The sequence below is a fragment of the Paracoccidioides lutzii genome, assembly GCF_000150705.2.
Source record: "Paracoccidioides lutzii Pb01 unplaced genomic scaffold supercont2.12, whole genome shotgun sequence".
NCBI classification, from domain to species: Eukaryota; Fungi; Ascomycota; class Eurotiomycetes; order Onygenales; family Ajellomycetaceae; genus Paracoccidioides; species Paracoccidioides lutzii.
Window position 1 is genome coordinate 805,127 of NW_015440958.1, and position 15,435 is coordinate 820,561.

At 45.8% G+C, this 15,435-nt stretch overlaps 6 protein-coding genes and 1 non-coding gene across 7 annotated transcripts; 2 read left to right on the top strand and 5 right to left on the bottom strand.

The window, feature by feature from the left end:
- Positions 1-110: 110 nt before the first annotated feature.
- On the bottom strand, positions 111-187 carry PAAG_11952. Its single transcript has one exon. It is a non-coding gene; the product is annotated as a tRNA-Thr (tRNA).
- Positions 188-1,230: 1,043 nt separating this feature from the next.
- PAAG_04894 (sporulation protein SPS19) lies at positions 1,231-2,682 on the bottom strand (the record flags this gene model as incomplete). The annotated part of the gene is made up of 6 exons (XM_002793319.1): positions 1,231-1,361; positions 1,438-1,588; positions 1,665-1,858; positions 1,953-2,116; positions 2,267-2,525; positions 2,628-2,682. The coding sequence occupies 6 exons, from the start codon at positions 2,680-2,682 to the stop codon at positions 1,231-1,233; spliced, it is 954 nt and encodes a 317-aa protein (XP_002793365.1).
- A 2,116-nt stretch (positions 2,683-4,798) lies between these two features.
- Positions 4,799-5,608, top strand: PAAG_04896 (hypothetical protein; the record flags this gene model as incomplete). Its single annotated transcript, XM_002793321.2, has 2 exons — positions 4,799-4,858; positions 4,979-5,608. The coding sequence occupies 2 exons, from the start codon at positions 4,799-4,801 to the stop codon at positions 5,606-5,608; spliced, it is 690 nt and encodes a 229-aa protein (XP_002793367.1).
- An 899-nt stretch (positions 5,609-6,507) lies between these two features.
- PAAG_04897 (4-coumarate-CoA ligase) lies at positions 6,508-8,606 on the bottom strand (the record flags this gene model as incomplete). Its single annotated transcript, XM_002793322.1, has 5 exons — positions 6,508-7,069; positions 7,142-7,563; positions 7,669-8,103; positions 8,236-8,373; positions 8,511-8,606. The coding sequence occupies 5 exons, from the start codon at positions 8,604-8,606 to the stop codon at positions 6,508-6,510; spliced, it is 1,653 nt and encodes a 550-aa protein (XP_002793368.1).
- A 372-nt stretch (positions 8,607-8,978) lies between these two features.
- On the top strand, positions 8,979-9,269 carry PAAG_04898 (hypothetical protein; the record flags this gene model as incomplete). The annotated part of the gene is made up of 1 exon (XM_002793323.2): positions 8,979-9,269. The coding sequence occupies one exon, from the start codon at positions 8,979-8,981 to the stop codon at positions 9,267-9,269; it is 291 nt and encodes a 96-aa protein (XP_002793369.2).
- A 1,311-nt stretch (positions 9,270-10,580) lies between these two features.
- Positions 10,581-12,244, bottom strand: PAAG_04899 (26S protease regulatory subunit 4; the record flags this gene model as incomplete). Its single annotated transcript, XM_015845406.1, has 4 exons — positions 10,581-10,831; positions 10,965-12,048; positions 12,110-12,172; positions 12,242-12,244. 4 exons carry the CDS (start codon positions 12,242-12,244, stop codon positions 10,581-10,583), a joined length of 1,401 nt encoding a protein of 466 aa, XP_015699632.1.
- Positions 12,245-13,256: 1,012 nt separating this feature from the next.
- On the bottom strand, positions 13,257-14,952 carry PAAG_04900 (hypothetical protein; the record flags this gene model as incomplete). The annotated part of the gene is made up of 7 exons (XM_015845407.1): positions 13,257-13,309; positions 13,538-13,685; positions 13,754-13,863; positions 13,997-14,018; positions 14,069-14,090; positions 14,241-14,664; positions 14,820-14,952. The coding sequence occupies 7 exons, from the start codon at positions 14,950-14,952 to the stop codon at positions 13,257-13,259; spliced, it is 912 nt and encodes a 303-aa protein (XP_015699633.1).
- Between the last annotated feature and the right edge of the window lie 483 nt (positions 14,953-15,435).

The window sequence follows — 15,435 nt, forward strand, 5'->3', positions numbered from 1 at the left end:
ACTGGTGATAGAAAATATGTTGAAACAAGATAGGAATGATTGAGGTATGATTATCATCATAACGATGCCTAAGGTTTAATTAACTCTGACAAAATGTGAAAAAAAAAATTTGCCCCCGCGCGGGATTGAACCGCGGACCTCATGATCACAATACAAGTCATGCGCTCTACCACTGAGCTACAAGGGCCTTGTATTAGTCGATGTCGTTTCCACAACATGGAACTTAAATCCAAACTTTCGGCCAAGGAATGTTCAGTAGAACACATCAATTGTTATTAGAACTCCAACAATTCATCACTGGATTTGCTAACAATGCTGCGGTAAAATTCCTGGTTAATCAATCCAATTTAGTAATGCTTCTAGTTATTTGAGCTGGGCCTTCCATGTTATACTTCCATCTGCCCAGTCTCTTATTGATTAACAGCACTAAATATATAACTATATATATTGGCAGTGATCATCTCATAATTCTTAGGAAAGGAGAAAATTAGGGAACCTGGCTGATCTGGGACGAAAAATGAAATTATGCACGCACCAGGTATTTCTATATTATCTGTATGCTTAAACCCTCACCCTCCCGTTATTCACTTCGAACTGGACAGCCAGAAAAGGCTTTTAATAAGAGTGAAGATGGCTTGACAGTCAAAAAGAGGCAATTTGCCGTTCTTAACGTATATATAGCAATGAGAATTGTTTTGGTTGATCAATCTAAAGGAAGTGAGGTTTACTAGCATGTTTTCAGGGGAATGTCTTATTTCAGTCTGTTGATGAGCTGAAGGGGTTCGGTTTCTTTCTAATGTTTGACTTCGAAAGACCCGTCTCCACGTTTCAAAGTGACCACAATTCTCTCACAGGAATATATTTGTTACATCAACCTAGTAGCAATCAGGACACAGGATCCGATGAGAAAATACCGAGAATGTTAACCATAAACAGGAAAGCTCACTCGAGCAATTTTACCTATCATTTATCAAAGCCATTTAATATGGATGGGGAGCAGGTAGTAATTCAAGACAAGTGTTGCAGTCTCGTAAATGAATACAACACATCCATCATTTGAAGTTTATACAAACCAGACAAAAATGCAAGAAATTAGAAATTGAATACACGGCCTAAAAATGCCAATGTAGTAGACAATGTATAGCTATATGACGTAAGTAGAAGCACAAATGCATGCACCTCTTATCGTATGATTCAACTCATGGTTTACCTATATAGACATATACATCTTTAAATTTTCGACTTCGATTTCTTCGTCCCCACCACGCCTGTCACTTCCTTACCGGAGAGAAGGAAGTCTGGGTACTTGAATCCGGGGCGGGAGCCGCCCGAGCGCTGCAAGCGCCAAGCACCTCCATCAACTACAATGGTAAAAGAGAGCGAGAAGTCAGTCCAAAACATTATTATGAAAATATCTGAGCTCGGATTTGCACTTACCGACAACAGTCGAGCCGTTGACATAGTTTCCGGCATCAGAGAAAAGGTAGATGGTGGCATCAGAGATTTCCTTGACGGTGCCCCATCTTCCAGATGGGATTGACGATTTGCTTTCCATCGCATCCTCAGCACGGGAAAGGCGTTGCATTCCCTAGTTTTTTGAAGAAGGCTGTTAGTTGATCAAATCAATTTTGAACACGATTAGCCTTTTCCGGAGTGCAACGAACCTCTGTGTCTGCAATTGGTCCTGGGGCTATGATGTTGGAATTGACACCGAGGGGCCCGTATTCGATCGCCACGCTGTTGGATAGCGCATCGACACCGGCTTTGGCGACGGATACATGTGATTGGAGTGGGACTCCAGCGTAATGGAGCGTTGCGCTGACAAAGATGATGCGTCCGCCTGTACCGGTGGGGGAGGCTGTATTAAGAGGAAGTTTAGAAAAACGTCAGGATCCGTGATGGTAGCATAACCGATACGCAAGAGATAAAAATTCACTCTGGGGGCAACTCACGCGTGACTCCATCGCATTTATGTTTTGCGGCAGATTCGATGAGATATGGGAGGGTGGCTTTTAGGGTGTTGTATGATCCCAGGACATCGATGTCCATGACGCTCTTGAAAGCATTTACGGAAATTTGTTCTATCGAGGCAAGGAAATTCCCAGCCGCACCAGCACTGCGTTCGAGAAGATTCATATTAGCATCGATTATTCGCCCTCGAGAAATCGACGGACTCACGGATATGCCGATCTTGGGACTGGCCCGTAAAAGTTCGCTTGGCAGCCCATCTCCGTGGATTGATAGAAATCACAAGGGGCGTACACACATAACAAAGTCGATTGAACCCAATTCCTTCTCGCAACGCTCAGCTGCAGCTTTCATGATATTAAAATCCCTAACATCAGTCCCTCCTTGTCCAATAACCTTTGCGCCGGGCCGGGCTGTAGCAATGTCCCTGGCCAATCGCTCGGTTTTCTCGACATTCCGTCCAAGAATGAATGCGTTGGCGCCTAAATAGACCATTGCTCGTACCTGAGCGCTACAGATGGTACCGGCACCGCCGGTGCAGAAGACGACTTTGTTTTCTATTGATTAGGGTTCTGGTTAGTTCTAATAGGGCTCCTTCGATATGCGCGCAGAACTGCACGGTTATGAGATAGGATTCGAAGAGAGCAACAGCATAATACCAAAGATCCCATCCTTCCAAACTTCACTAATATACGCAGACTTTGGGAGAGACATTGTACGAGAGGAAGAGTGCTTCTGAACGTGCTGGTATAAATTCTGGCAGGAATCGTGTGTTCGGCAGGACAAAAGCAATCGTGGAGGCTTAAGAGCAACTTCAGAGGGTGGAGGTCCGAAATATTTATCTGAGAATGGAGGGAAACCGAGTTATCTCGGCGTAGAATTATGGGAGTTAGTACTGGTAGCTAGCATATATGGGGCTGAGCTCTTTTTATGGATCCTCGCGATGTTGTTTTAGTTCTTTAATTTTGATCTCGATGTAATAACAATGTTTGCAGAACAATAGGCCTGATTGAAGTGTAGGATAACTTAGAGATAAAACGGAAACAAATGCTCAGAATTAAGGGCTCTGTAACTTATAACCAATTCAACACTGTTCAGGTATGCCGTGCTTTATAATCTTTTTATGTTCAGTTGGCTGTGTTTGATCTGTATCCAATGACGGAATTATCTGGGGAACAAAACAACCTCGGCATTTTTTCTGCCATTAACGTAAGCGATCATCGGATCACCTCCCGGACCACCGTTCCATTCCAACCACCTGAATTCACCAAATCATTCAATATGCCCACCAAATCAAAAGATCAAGCTTCCAATCAGGAAGGAAGGTTTCTTTTGGCCATTAGAGCTTATGAAACTGAGCAATTTTCAAGCATGCGAGCACCTGTCAAGGTGTACGATGTTGCTCTCTCAAGCCTATCCTACCGACTACGTGGTTGAACCACAAACGCGAAGTCTCAACAAGGCAAGCGAAAGCTGACCTCAATGGAAGAAGAATCTCTAGTTCAATGAATAATATCCATGGATGAGAGAGGTCTATCCCCCCAAATGACAAGCATACGAGATATGGCCATTCAACTACTGAAGACATGTACAGAATCTGATTCATCATCTACAATTGAAGAATGCTAAGTTTGAAAATTCATTCGACATTAAATGTAAGCTGTTTTGCTTCTTTAAAGAAGGCATATGACAAGCAGATTAAAACAGGCACGAGATTTGGCATCAATCATGTGAGTAAGGATGAGTTCTTGGGTCCATATGCTGCAGCTAGAAAGGAGGCATTGAAGGATATGACTATTAGGAATGGATTCAAGGTGACAGGCTTAGTGTCATACAATTCAGAGGAGGTTCTTATGCGCCTACATTCTCAGCTACATACACCCAGTCCCTCTGGCACATCTCATGAATCTCAGTCTTCCTGGACCATAAAGACCCCCTACAATGTGGCTCAATTAGAACATCAGTCCAACAAGATCAAGCAGTATATCAAGTACTGTACACAGAGCCCTTCTAGTCCAACCAATCAAGCCCTAAGTCAACTGGTTCGAGGGTGCCAGCTAGCCATGCATAGTGCCGCTATTCTGACACAGGAAAACAAGGCCTACAGGCTGCAAATGAGAAGCAAAAATGCAAATGAGAACAGGGACATGCCTATGTAGCTCAGGAGGGTATTCCAACAGCAGAGAAAGGATTAGCTAGGGCTCAAGCTGCTCAACAAGCTGTGGAGGGAGTAGTGGAGGATTCAAATCAGTCTGCTAAAAAATGAGCACCAGCACGCTGTAGTAAATGTGGTAATACAGGACGTAGAGCCCCTGCTAGTTAGTTAACTATTCTGAGCTGCTTTGACTTGTGCAATATTCACCAGAGGCCAAAAAAATGTTAAAAAAATAAATACAGATTCATATCCATAAATATGCTTCCATATCTCAATGGTACATAGTATTGGGATATATTTTATTCCTTTGACGTTTATTGTTTGGTATATAAAAATGAAACGCTTCTGATTGGCCAAGCCAATGATGAGTAAGCCGTGTCCAACCAGCAAATTGACATCATATCTTCAACCTGACAGCAGACGGTTCCTTTAATTCTACATTGTTCTGCTGCCCAGAGTACTCCCAGCTGCAGTTCAAAAGCTTGGTGGACAAAACTTCCTTGATTGGCGGAATATCTATACTTGCCATTGCGGACTGCTCAGCAATCTCTATCCCCTTTGCGTGGCGAACGTGACGGGTGAATCCGCTATCCTAGAACACCCCCGGCGCCTACCTCTCCTTCTCTCCATTATCAGGTGATTATTGTATGCATCAATAGACATCAATCTCCCGTCATGGCTTGTCCCATTACCATTTCAAAATTCGTGGGGACCATCTCCCTTGGCCTTTTAACAGTGAGTCATCCCTCCCCACCTGAAGAAGCAAACATACGTTAGGCGAGGAGAGTGCGCGGGAGAAAACACATCAGGGAAACCCAGGATACGAGACTAACTTTTACGAACCGTCTAACACAGGGCATTTCGTACGCCACTTCTGCTATCGCCATTCCATCCCTTCAATCCTTTCCTAACGCTGGGGCGGCCTCCCTAACACTCAAAGAAGTCCAATTTCACACCCGAAAACATGTTTTGAGGCTCAGCCACATCGCTGCTCTTGCCCTCCTTACTGCCTTCACCCTGTCGTCTCCGCACAGAAGGCACCCGTACCTGATCTGGACGGCTCTTATGTCGATAATTGGCGGTGCAGGCCTGGAATGGTGGCATAATGGCAAAACAGTATCATGGGGCTGCCTGTCAGCTGGCTCTCTTGGATTCGGCTCCTGCTCGAGATCTGGTTTTGGCGTTATCTCCTGGGGTCATGCTCGTGCCCGTGCCGGACGCTCCGTTTTGGTGAGAGGTGAGGAGGATGACTCCAATGGGAATGGAAGTGAGATTGAAATTGTGGGTGAAGAAGACGCTTCATCCGCTACCGCTGCTACCGCACCCAATACAGCAACCCCACCCACTGACGAGGATTCTGATATCAATGGTGAGACTGTTCAAAACGAGATGGAGAAGGAGCGCAAGTTCCTGAGATTGAGAACGTGGGTTCTTGGGTTGGGATTCTCTATGGGTGTGGTTGGAATTTGGGGTGACGGTGCATAGTCAGCTCTTACGATGCAATTCCATATTTAATGAAGTGGAGTGGAGGCAAGCAAGCTGATATAAAACGGGCTGCATCTTTTCAAACACTATCTGCACCGCTCGTCGAGTAGTGGTCTGCGCCTGTGAAGAGCTTCTGGAGCTTCATGCTATTTCTTGGAAACATATATACGTGTAGAGATCCGCTATCGACTGTTGTGCGAGCATGCAACCTCCGTATCACCTCTCCCATCTTGTTTTTCCTTTGTTGTACAAATTTGTTATACTTAATACTAGTGTTCGGACGGGAAAAACGGGAAGAGGAACTTGAGAAGCTAGTCTGTGGGTTATAGGGAAAAACGAGCAGGAAATTATGGGCGTTTTCATTTGCGCTTTTCTCAATATGTTAAGTATCTTCCATGAATTGCTACATTTATTACATCTTCTCATCATTTTGCTTTATAAAAATACAGTAGATGGTACATCGCCGTTCTATTCGCCACTGAAGTTCCGTCACGAAAACTGGTCAAGTAGGAGATTCATCAAACACTATTCAATAGATAATTACCAATGTTATTCTAGTTACAACTCCAAACGATCATCAATTCAAGATGAGTATAAGGTACCGCAAAAGCAATATAGAAGCTGGAGGTGGAGAAACTTCCATCAATCAAACAATTGGCTTTAATCTAGCTGCCAGTGCATCTAAAGACGAGAAAACAAGCTGGCAGCTCTTTGTCAAGTACTGCGAGGATAGCAGAGTCGTATTCTTTTAAATCATGTGTTCTATCACTCTTTTGAACATACTTCAATCTGAAAAGGTAGGACGAACTGAAGGATAGTTACGGTTGACTCGACAAAACTTTGCAAGAAGCATATATGAATATATCACACACACCTGGAGTATCACCCTCATCCCCAAATCACAGCTTCGCAAGCAACCCCAGCTCAATTTCTTTCTTCGCATTTTCTCTCAACTGTCTCTTCAAAATCTTGCCACTAGGATTTTTCGGAATGGACTCCACAAATTTCACCCCACCAGATAAATATTTATACTTAGCCAACTTCGCCCCCGCAAATTCCTGCAGCTCCCTCTCCGTCAAATTTTGACTAGCGGGGACAGGCTGACGCACTACATAAGCGCGTGGGTGCTCGATCTTCTCCTCCCCCGGCTCCTTAAACGTCACACCAATGACAGCCGCATCCATAATAAGTGGATGTGAGAGCAGCACGGCTTCGATTTCCGGCGGAGCAACCTGGAACCCACGGACTTTGATCAGTTCCTTCTTGCGGTCAACGATGTACCATTTCTTCGTTTTCTCTTCGCAATAGCCAATGTCTCCCGTCTTGAACCAATCGCCATCGAAGGATTCGGCATTTGCGGCTGGATTTTCGAAATAGCCAGTAATGACTGTTGGTCCACGAACGCAGATTTCGCCGCGTACGCCGTAGGCGGATATGTTTTTGCCGCCATTGTCGATTAATCTGAGGCGTGGTATTAGCTAGGAAAAAGGAGGGAAGGGAACTTTGAGAGGGTGTGGATATTCAGAGGCTCACTTTATCTCAAGAGATGGGATTTGCCGTCCTACGGATCCAGTATCGTCATGTTCCGGGTAGTAAAACATGGTAGCAATACATGTCGTCTCAGTCATACCCCAGACTTGTGTATAAGGTGCGCCAGGACTCAACATGGACCGAAACGCACTCTGGACATCTTTGTCCAACGGGGCAGCACCGCAAGCACCACTCTTTGCCTTTTTCAAGTAATCCTTCTTGGCAAAGGGCGACTTAACGATACCAACAGCCATAGGGGGAACCGTTGAAACATCGGTAATGCTGTATTTATCGATTACTTCCAGGAATGGCAAAAGCTCGAAGCGGCGTATGATGTACAGCGTAATGCCGGCCTTTAGGGCGCTGACGTGCGTTGCTGGCACGGCTGCGGCATGGAAGCACGGAATGGCCACGACACGTGAAATCTATACGGAAGTTAAATACATACTGTATTTGTGGAATCATTTACGATGTTGTTCCATATCGAGGCTCTTATGCTTCATTGGTGAGAAATAGGTAGGCACACATACCTGATGGGGGGGAGGTTTCGTATCATGCACAAAAATATGTTGCCCGATTAAATTCAGATGGCTAATGACTGCCGCCTTTGGGAGACCGGTTGTGCCGCTGCTGAAAAGCCGGGCTGCTGTTGTGGTCTTGCAGATTTCGGGATCGTCAAAACGGATCCAATCCTCTTCGCCATGCTTAAAAAGCTCTGTCCAGGATTTATGTCCAGCAGGCACGGGCTGGCCTTGTGTATTGAATATCCAGATGTTCGAGGTTGGGATATTGTTGCTCTCCGCAGCTGCAACGAGGTTGTCCAGGATTTCTGGCTCTGAGATCAAGAAGGTCACTTTTGCGGTCTTGATGGTATGTGAGAGCTCGAATTGAGTGTATCCAGGATTAGTGCCCGCGAAAACCCCACCCGCGCCGATGACGGCGAGAAAAATCATAGAGTAATGGATCTAAAGTGAAGGTTGGCAATAATTTAGATACATGGTTGCTACTAAGATCGATTCACTTTCTTCTTAAATGCTGCTTTTCTCTGCAATTGGACAAGAGCGCAATTTCAAGACGTTGGAAGGATGACCACGCACATCATTGAAAGAATGAATACTCAAACAGTCGCCTTTTTTGAACCCGGCGGCCCTCAGCCCAGCAATGAGCTGGCGGATAATCTTTCTAGCTTGGTTGCATGATATCGATTTTGAGGGGTCTTTAGCATCGATATAAATCTGTATTGAATAACGATCTGCGTTAACTATTCAGCTCTTGTATTGTTAAGGCGGCCATGGAAAGGGTCTCGATCATCGACGATGCAGGTAAAACCAATTTAAAGCAGCGGTCAATGGTAAAGGGTCGTTCAGCTCACCGGTCTATCTTGATCGTAGGGAGGCGAATCAAAAATCCAAGAAAGGAGATCTTTGGTCGGCAACTCTATGTATTGTTCCGGTTTGAAATACTCCATGTCTGAGAAAATGTGAGGAAAAGGGTATCGCTATATTTTTCTAAAAGATATCACGAGAGGTGGATGAGGGCAAAGAGAATCTTCTCAATTCAGAACTGGGAACGCTGGCCAACCAAACCACAGAATTTGAACAGACAATTCAAAAGTCTATATGGAACCGTGGAGGTCAACGGGAGAAATCCAAGCTGCCTCTGTTCCAAATAGAGAAAGACAGATAACAAGGCGAAGCATGTTGGCCCTCAACATATATAATATACGGACAGCTCTTCCGAAGCGGGGTGCAGCTGCGGCAATACATTTAGTATTGAGTTTCATTATGCCACAATTGGCATTTCCTGTGCAGTCAGCTTCTGGAAGGACTTCTCGCCCACAATGGCTGGGCCATTCAGAATTATCATTAGTAACTGGCAGACCAGATCCGGATCTCGTAAAACTGGGCTAGACGAAGTCGACCACATGCATTATCACAGGACCAAGCAACCTCATAGGTCCACTTATTGTCAGTCCAATGGCAGCAGAGCAAGAAAGGGACGCAGAGAGATACGACCATTGCAATTTGCGCCGAATTTCGATGAAGTGGAAACTCAAATGGAACCCGAGGGAAAGTTGTGCCAAAGGACCTTGGTTCGAGATTTAGTTATCCGAGGAGGTGAGCGGGTCTAGCTGGTTCATTAATGTGTGGCAGCATTGTTGTGTTACGGGATTTCCACTTCAGCCATTGGATCCATTGACATGGCCGTCACTTAGCATAGCTAGTGGGCCCCGTTTCCCCGCAGAACCTAAGTCCCGACTGATAGATTAAGGTGCTTATGCATAACAAAGCCGAGCCGGCCAGGTCAAGGAGTTGACAGGAACATACTGTACCTGGCCTTGCAGGATGAGGTTGCTTCTCGAATTATTGAAGATTCATCAATCTCGCAACTTCAAAGTCAACAACGGGTTTTGTTTGGGGTAACTAATGTTTGCACTGATAGTTGCGCTCATGATAAGTTGTTAACTAGTCATTCGAAGGACAGGACGAAGACAAACTGAAATGATGTTGCCGTCTATATATCAGATTTAGTTTCTCACAACTCCTCGGGGTAGACAACTGACAAGATGCTGCTGGAGGGATCTCAATGAAGTTTCCAAAATTGATAGTGGCGCCCCCAAGACACATCAACAGCACAATTCCGAGCCGGTTCTTCATGCATCGAGTCGAGGGTTGATTGCTGCCAGCTGGACCAGCAAACTCATGTATCATTGACCAAGGACTGCACCCTGGAGTCCTTGCAAATGAGCGATTCTCTACCAATTGCTCGATAACTACCAGACAACAGAACCCAACAATTACCGTTATTCCATTTCTAGGGCAAATCAGCTGAGCATCGCACTTTTGAAACAGAATCATTAGTTATTAATTTTTTTTTGATTATTAATTATTGGTTTAACTTTCTAGTTAAATGCGGTTATATATTTCCCAGCTGAATGGCACGCCTGCTTTTTGAGTTCTCCATCAAATACCGCACGCACGTATGAGGTCGGGGGACAACCATCCGTTGGACTGCATGTGACGGTCACTTCATACTTTCAGGCGAATGAGGAGAGCGATATCAATTACCTTTTGCGCTTGACTATTCCTTGGCGTCCTGAGGCTGTCTCTCTAAAACTCTCAACGTCGGAATGCTGATAATGTGAGCAAGGGTGGTTCCACGCCCTGTTGAACTAAATTTACCCGCTTTGGGTTGGCTATATATATGTGAAACTTTTGATAGAGAATCACTCCTGACATTAAAAGGGCCGCCCCAAGGCTTGTGTTAAGACTAGGTAGAAGCAGTATGTGTCTTGGGAAGAAGAAAAGCGAGAGTCTTCGTTGGGTCCCAAGCACAATAAACTGAGGGGAAAAAATGATTTTAATATCTCATTTGCACCCATCTACCAACCCTAATATAAAAGCTACACAAATTCATGCCAAAGGTGCATACAGAATCCATCTTACAGATACAACCCCTCCGGCTCACCCTCGCTCTTCGTCTTCATGACACGCTCCCTCGCAGCGCGGAAATCAGCCATCTGCACACGCATTCGCCGCTCGCGCAATGCCATGAGCCCCGCCTCGGAGCAGATAGCTTTGATGTCTGCGCCGGACAGGTCGTCCTTTTGATTGATGAACTCGTCCAGATCGACGTCGTCGCCCAGGGACATTTTGGAGGTGTGCAGGGTGAAGATTTTTTTCTTGGTATTTTCTGTGTGGAGAGTCGGGGGTTAGCAAATGGAGGAATAATATATGTGGCATCTGGGGAGGAGCTTGGCATGAGAGGAGCTTGGCATGGGGGGTGGAAGGATTAGGGAAGCAAGAGGAAAGGAAAGAAGACTCACGATCCGGATTCTCAAAGAGAATCTTCCGATCAATACGACCGGGCCGGATCAGCGCTGGGTCCAGTGTCTCAATCTTATTCGTGGCCATGATGACTTTTACGTCACCGCGGTCATCGAAACCGTCGAGCTGGTTAAGGAGTTCCAACATAGTCCGCTGGACCTCACGTTCACCACCCGACGTAGACTCGTACCGCTTTGTCCCAATGGCGTCGATTTCGTCAATGAAAACGATGGATGGTGCATGTTCCGCGGCAACCTGGAAGATCTGTCGGACTAATCGGGGTCCATCTCCTAAGTACTTCTGGATTAATTCGCTGCCGACAATTCGTAGGAAAGTAGCACTTGTTTGATTGGCGACGGCTTTGGCTAGGAGCGTTTTACCCGTCCCGGGCCCACCGTAGAGAATGACGCCCTTGGGAGGTTTGATACCCATTTCCTCATAGAGTTCTGGATGGAGAAGGGGTAGTTCGACAGCCTCCCGGACTTCCTGGATCTGCGACTCGAGCCCGCCTATATCGGCATATGATTCTGTAGGCGCTTTGTCGAGTTTCATGACTGAGACGAGAGGGTCTGCATCATCTGTTAACACGCCTACGACTGAGACGGATTTGTGGTGAAGGAGGATGCTCGCGCCCGGTTCCAACAGATCCTTATCGACAAATGACATGATGGATACGTAGTATTCAGGACCCGTCGCGCTGGAGACGATGGCGTGGTCGTCATCGATCATCTCTTCGAGATTGCCAACGCCCATGGGGCTACCTCGCATATCATCCACGCGGCTGCGTTCATCAGCATTTCGATCCAAGGATTCAAGATCACCGCTGGTGGCGGGAGACGCAGAGGCCTGAGCTTTCGTCTTGCGAATGCGCTCTTGGTTCTCAACATATTCCTCCTCGAGCAGCAGGTGGTCGTGGATGCGTTGCATGCGGAGGTATTTCAGTTTGCATCTCGAGGTTGGGTAGACGGCTGGGAGCTTTGCGGAGGCGTTGGGACCAGCTTGTTTGCGCTTCTTCCGGCCGATTCTGGTTGTGGGCTGTGGAGGTGGCTCGTACTTTGGCTTTTCCTTCTGCTCCGGGATTAGCTTTAGTTCAAGGTAATGGTGACCGACCGGGTATGAATGGACTTGTAGTGAGGGTGTTTACCTTTTTGTCCTTGTCATCTTTGCTGTCAGCAGAACCACCACCTAGATTTGACTGTTGATTTCCCTATAAATTTCAGAGGTCAGTACAAAAGTAGACCCGCGGAGACATAATATTAGGAGCTAGTCAACATACCATGGTGGCAAGATTATGGAAAGATGTGAGTGAGTTTCTGCTTCCAAGGCGGTGATGGATGGAGAAACGAGAGAACTGATAATCAGTAGAGGGACAAGCTGTTTCTTGAACGGTCCCAAAAGCTGCAGGTCTGGGTAAGCAGCAAGAGGGAAATAGGAGCAGAATTAAGGGGAAGGAGGGAGAGCAGTTAGGAGTGTGGAAGAGCTGTATATGCAGCGTCGTGATGTTGATGCTCACTCAGTTAAACGGCACCTGAGCCAAAGTTGATTAGTCAGACAAGAGCTGCGCCAAGATCATCGAGAAGTATACACCTATATAATTAAGAGAATTTCAATTAGCACTAGAAAGTAATAACACTGGACAAATCTTGAGAATGAATCTCCGAAGAGATTACCCTGTGAGCACTTGCTCTCATGAGTTTCATCTATAAAGATTTAGCAACCATGCCTATTGGGTTAAACGTGAAATAATAACCATCAGACAATCCACGTGATATTGAATTGCGAATTCCTGAGCCTCCCCTAACTACCCAAAAGGGGGGAATTATAGCTGGATATACGTATATCTAAGGGCCAGTTACTGCGTTTATCACAATTGATAAAGCGTTCAAAGTTGAGAAATTGATAGGAACTATTACTGTGGAATAAGTTACAAGGATAAAGCCAATGTGGCTTTCTGCCCAAGCCTCTTCAAAAACCCCCTTTCACACATATCATATGGAAATGGTCGGACAAGGGCGAACTCGAAAACTCGCGAACCACCACTTTATCCCCTGCAAAAAAGGGCAAACTCCGCATGAACCATATAGGCAGCAGAGCTCCAGCGTTCCAGCGTTCCAGCATATATGCCCATAAGTCCATTTGATGATCACCTCGACTCTTTTCAAAGGTCCTGTCAAAAGTCACAACTTATGCCACCTCGAGCTCTGCCTTGCAGGAGCTGTGCCGCAATATTTGGGTAGCTGCCTGTTGAATGATCACAGCAACTCTCTCAAAAACCCTGTCAATGTTGCAACTTAGGTTGCTTCAAGCTCTGCCTTGCCAGAGAGGTGCAGGAATATTCGGGCAGCTGCTTATTTGTGAGATGATTATAAAAAAGGGCTGCAAAACTTCCCATCTTTGGAATGTCTCTTCCAAGTTCCGTTTTAAATGTGTCAATATCGATCAGATCGCAAAAATGTCCTCTTAGTATTACCAGCAGCATCCTTTAACAGCTTATTCTACCACTTCAGATTTTTTAATGTCAAGTCGCCCACGATGTGTGTTGCGGTAAGGACACATCGGTAAGGATACATACCAGCAGGCACACGCAGGAATTTTGGACCGCCAGGCCCTGTGGTCAAAACTATCCCGAGCCTTGGCGGTAGGTTCATTTGGGGAGCTCCCATATCCGAAGCCCATGTGGCAACTGTAGATAAGCCTCGGACGCGACCTACGCGTAGCCTCTGTGAATATACCCGCGTTGAGACAATACGATTTTTAGCTCATAATGTCGATTTTTCTGTAGTTTAACAGTTGGCGAATCTCCCGTAACTGACGTTGTTTGCTCGCGTGGTCCAAACATCGCCAACATCGCTAATATCGGAGCTATCGTCACCACCGTTACTGATTTTTCAGGAAGATCTGGGGGAGAGGATGGAAAAGTAAAATCTTGGAAGGAGATTTTAGTATTCTAGTCATTCTCTTAACTTATGATCGTAGAAGCTCTTTTGACACTCATTACTACATTCATTTTGGCTGCAAAGGCATCTGGTACTTAACGAAACAACTTCCCTCGTCTTTATTCAAACCATAACCATCAGCTAGCTCTTGTAACTAATCTTCGAACAAAATGCCATTGTAAACACATCCTAGAGATATTGTGAGAAGAATGAAAATGGATATTTTATGGCTGATTAAGATTTCCATTGACGGCGGGGTGGAGTAGCATCATGAGGAATGTGTTTCATATCGGTGTTAATGGAATTAAGACGTGTTAGCATCTGCAAATTGGAGCTGACCTCTCTCCTAAGCATGCTTTTCGAATGATCGTATCAATGCCTTGATGGCCGGTCCCTATTTCTGGTAGGGCCAAATTGCCATTTCTGTCGACAAATATCTGTGCCTTAGTTCCATGTTCCATGTGCAAAAAAAGTGAACCCATTGTAAACCTATCTGTGGCATCTGAGACAGTCAGTAAAGAGCCAGTTACGAGAAGTGGGCGGTTGCCGAAGTTGTGTCCCCCATTAGATTGTCCAAACGGCGTGGCGGCGCTGAAATCGCAGAGAATCGCCCGGCCCTTCTTATCGAAAAGCTCGTTGCCGATCCGCAAATCTAAATAAAATGCCAAGGCCGTGAAGATGAAGAAGAACGCGTAGAATATCACAGTCCAACCGAATGTGATCGGGCTGCTCAGGAATTCCGAATTCTGATAACGGGCAATACCTGCGGAGATATAAACCTTCGGGTTTGATCGGTATCAATAGCTTCTACAATGTTGGGTTGAAACCGTTGCTGCAACGCTCTCAGGACAGTGCGGCTCATCCATCATCAGCAAGAAGCCCAAGGGCCCGTCACGCACGCTCAGCGTCGATCGTCACCAGAGGTATCACTCGAAAGGATATCTTCGACTTGACAGGTCTTGAAAACAACATCGTCACCAACTTCGTATACTAAACCGGCCGCTCCGAATCCCACCAATGCTAAATCAGGCTGAGGTTGAACCAATGACATACGGATGATGGTGGGAGAACTATCTAGAGTAGCATCCTCAATATCGACAGGTTTTCCGGCCCTTGGATAGACGGTCTCTCTAATGAAGAGGGAATATACACCAAAAAGGTGGTAAAACGGGGGATGGACAAAGCTGCGTAATCCAACCCATGTGACCTAGAGATAGTAACTGATGTATAAAAACATCAAAAGTTTGGAAGGTCAGTTTGAGTTAAAAGTAACTTTCAAACTGGACTGTCCCATGACTTTCCGCGAAATAGAGCGCCGTTTTAGAAACATCCACGCCTATTCTTCTTCTCTGGTTTCGCGACCTCTCACTGCTGGAATTGAAGGAGTGTTGGGATCATGGCTGACGGGAAATAGGAGAGTCTGCATAGTTGTGAAGGGAGTTTGCAAAATGGGCGGAAGCCATCCCACTTAAGACCATGGAAGAGTTGCCCGGGGGGAGGGGGTTGTTTGAGGTTCGTCTCTGTCCTCAAACAA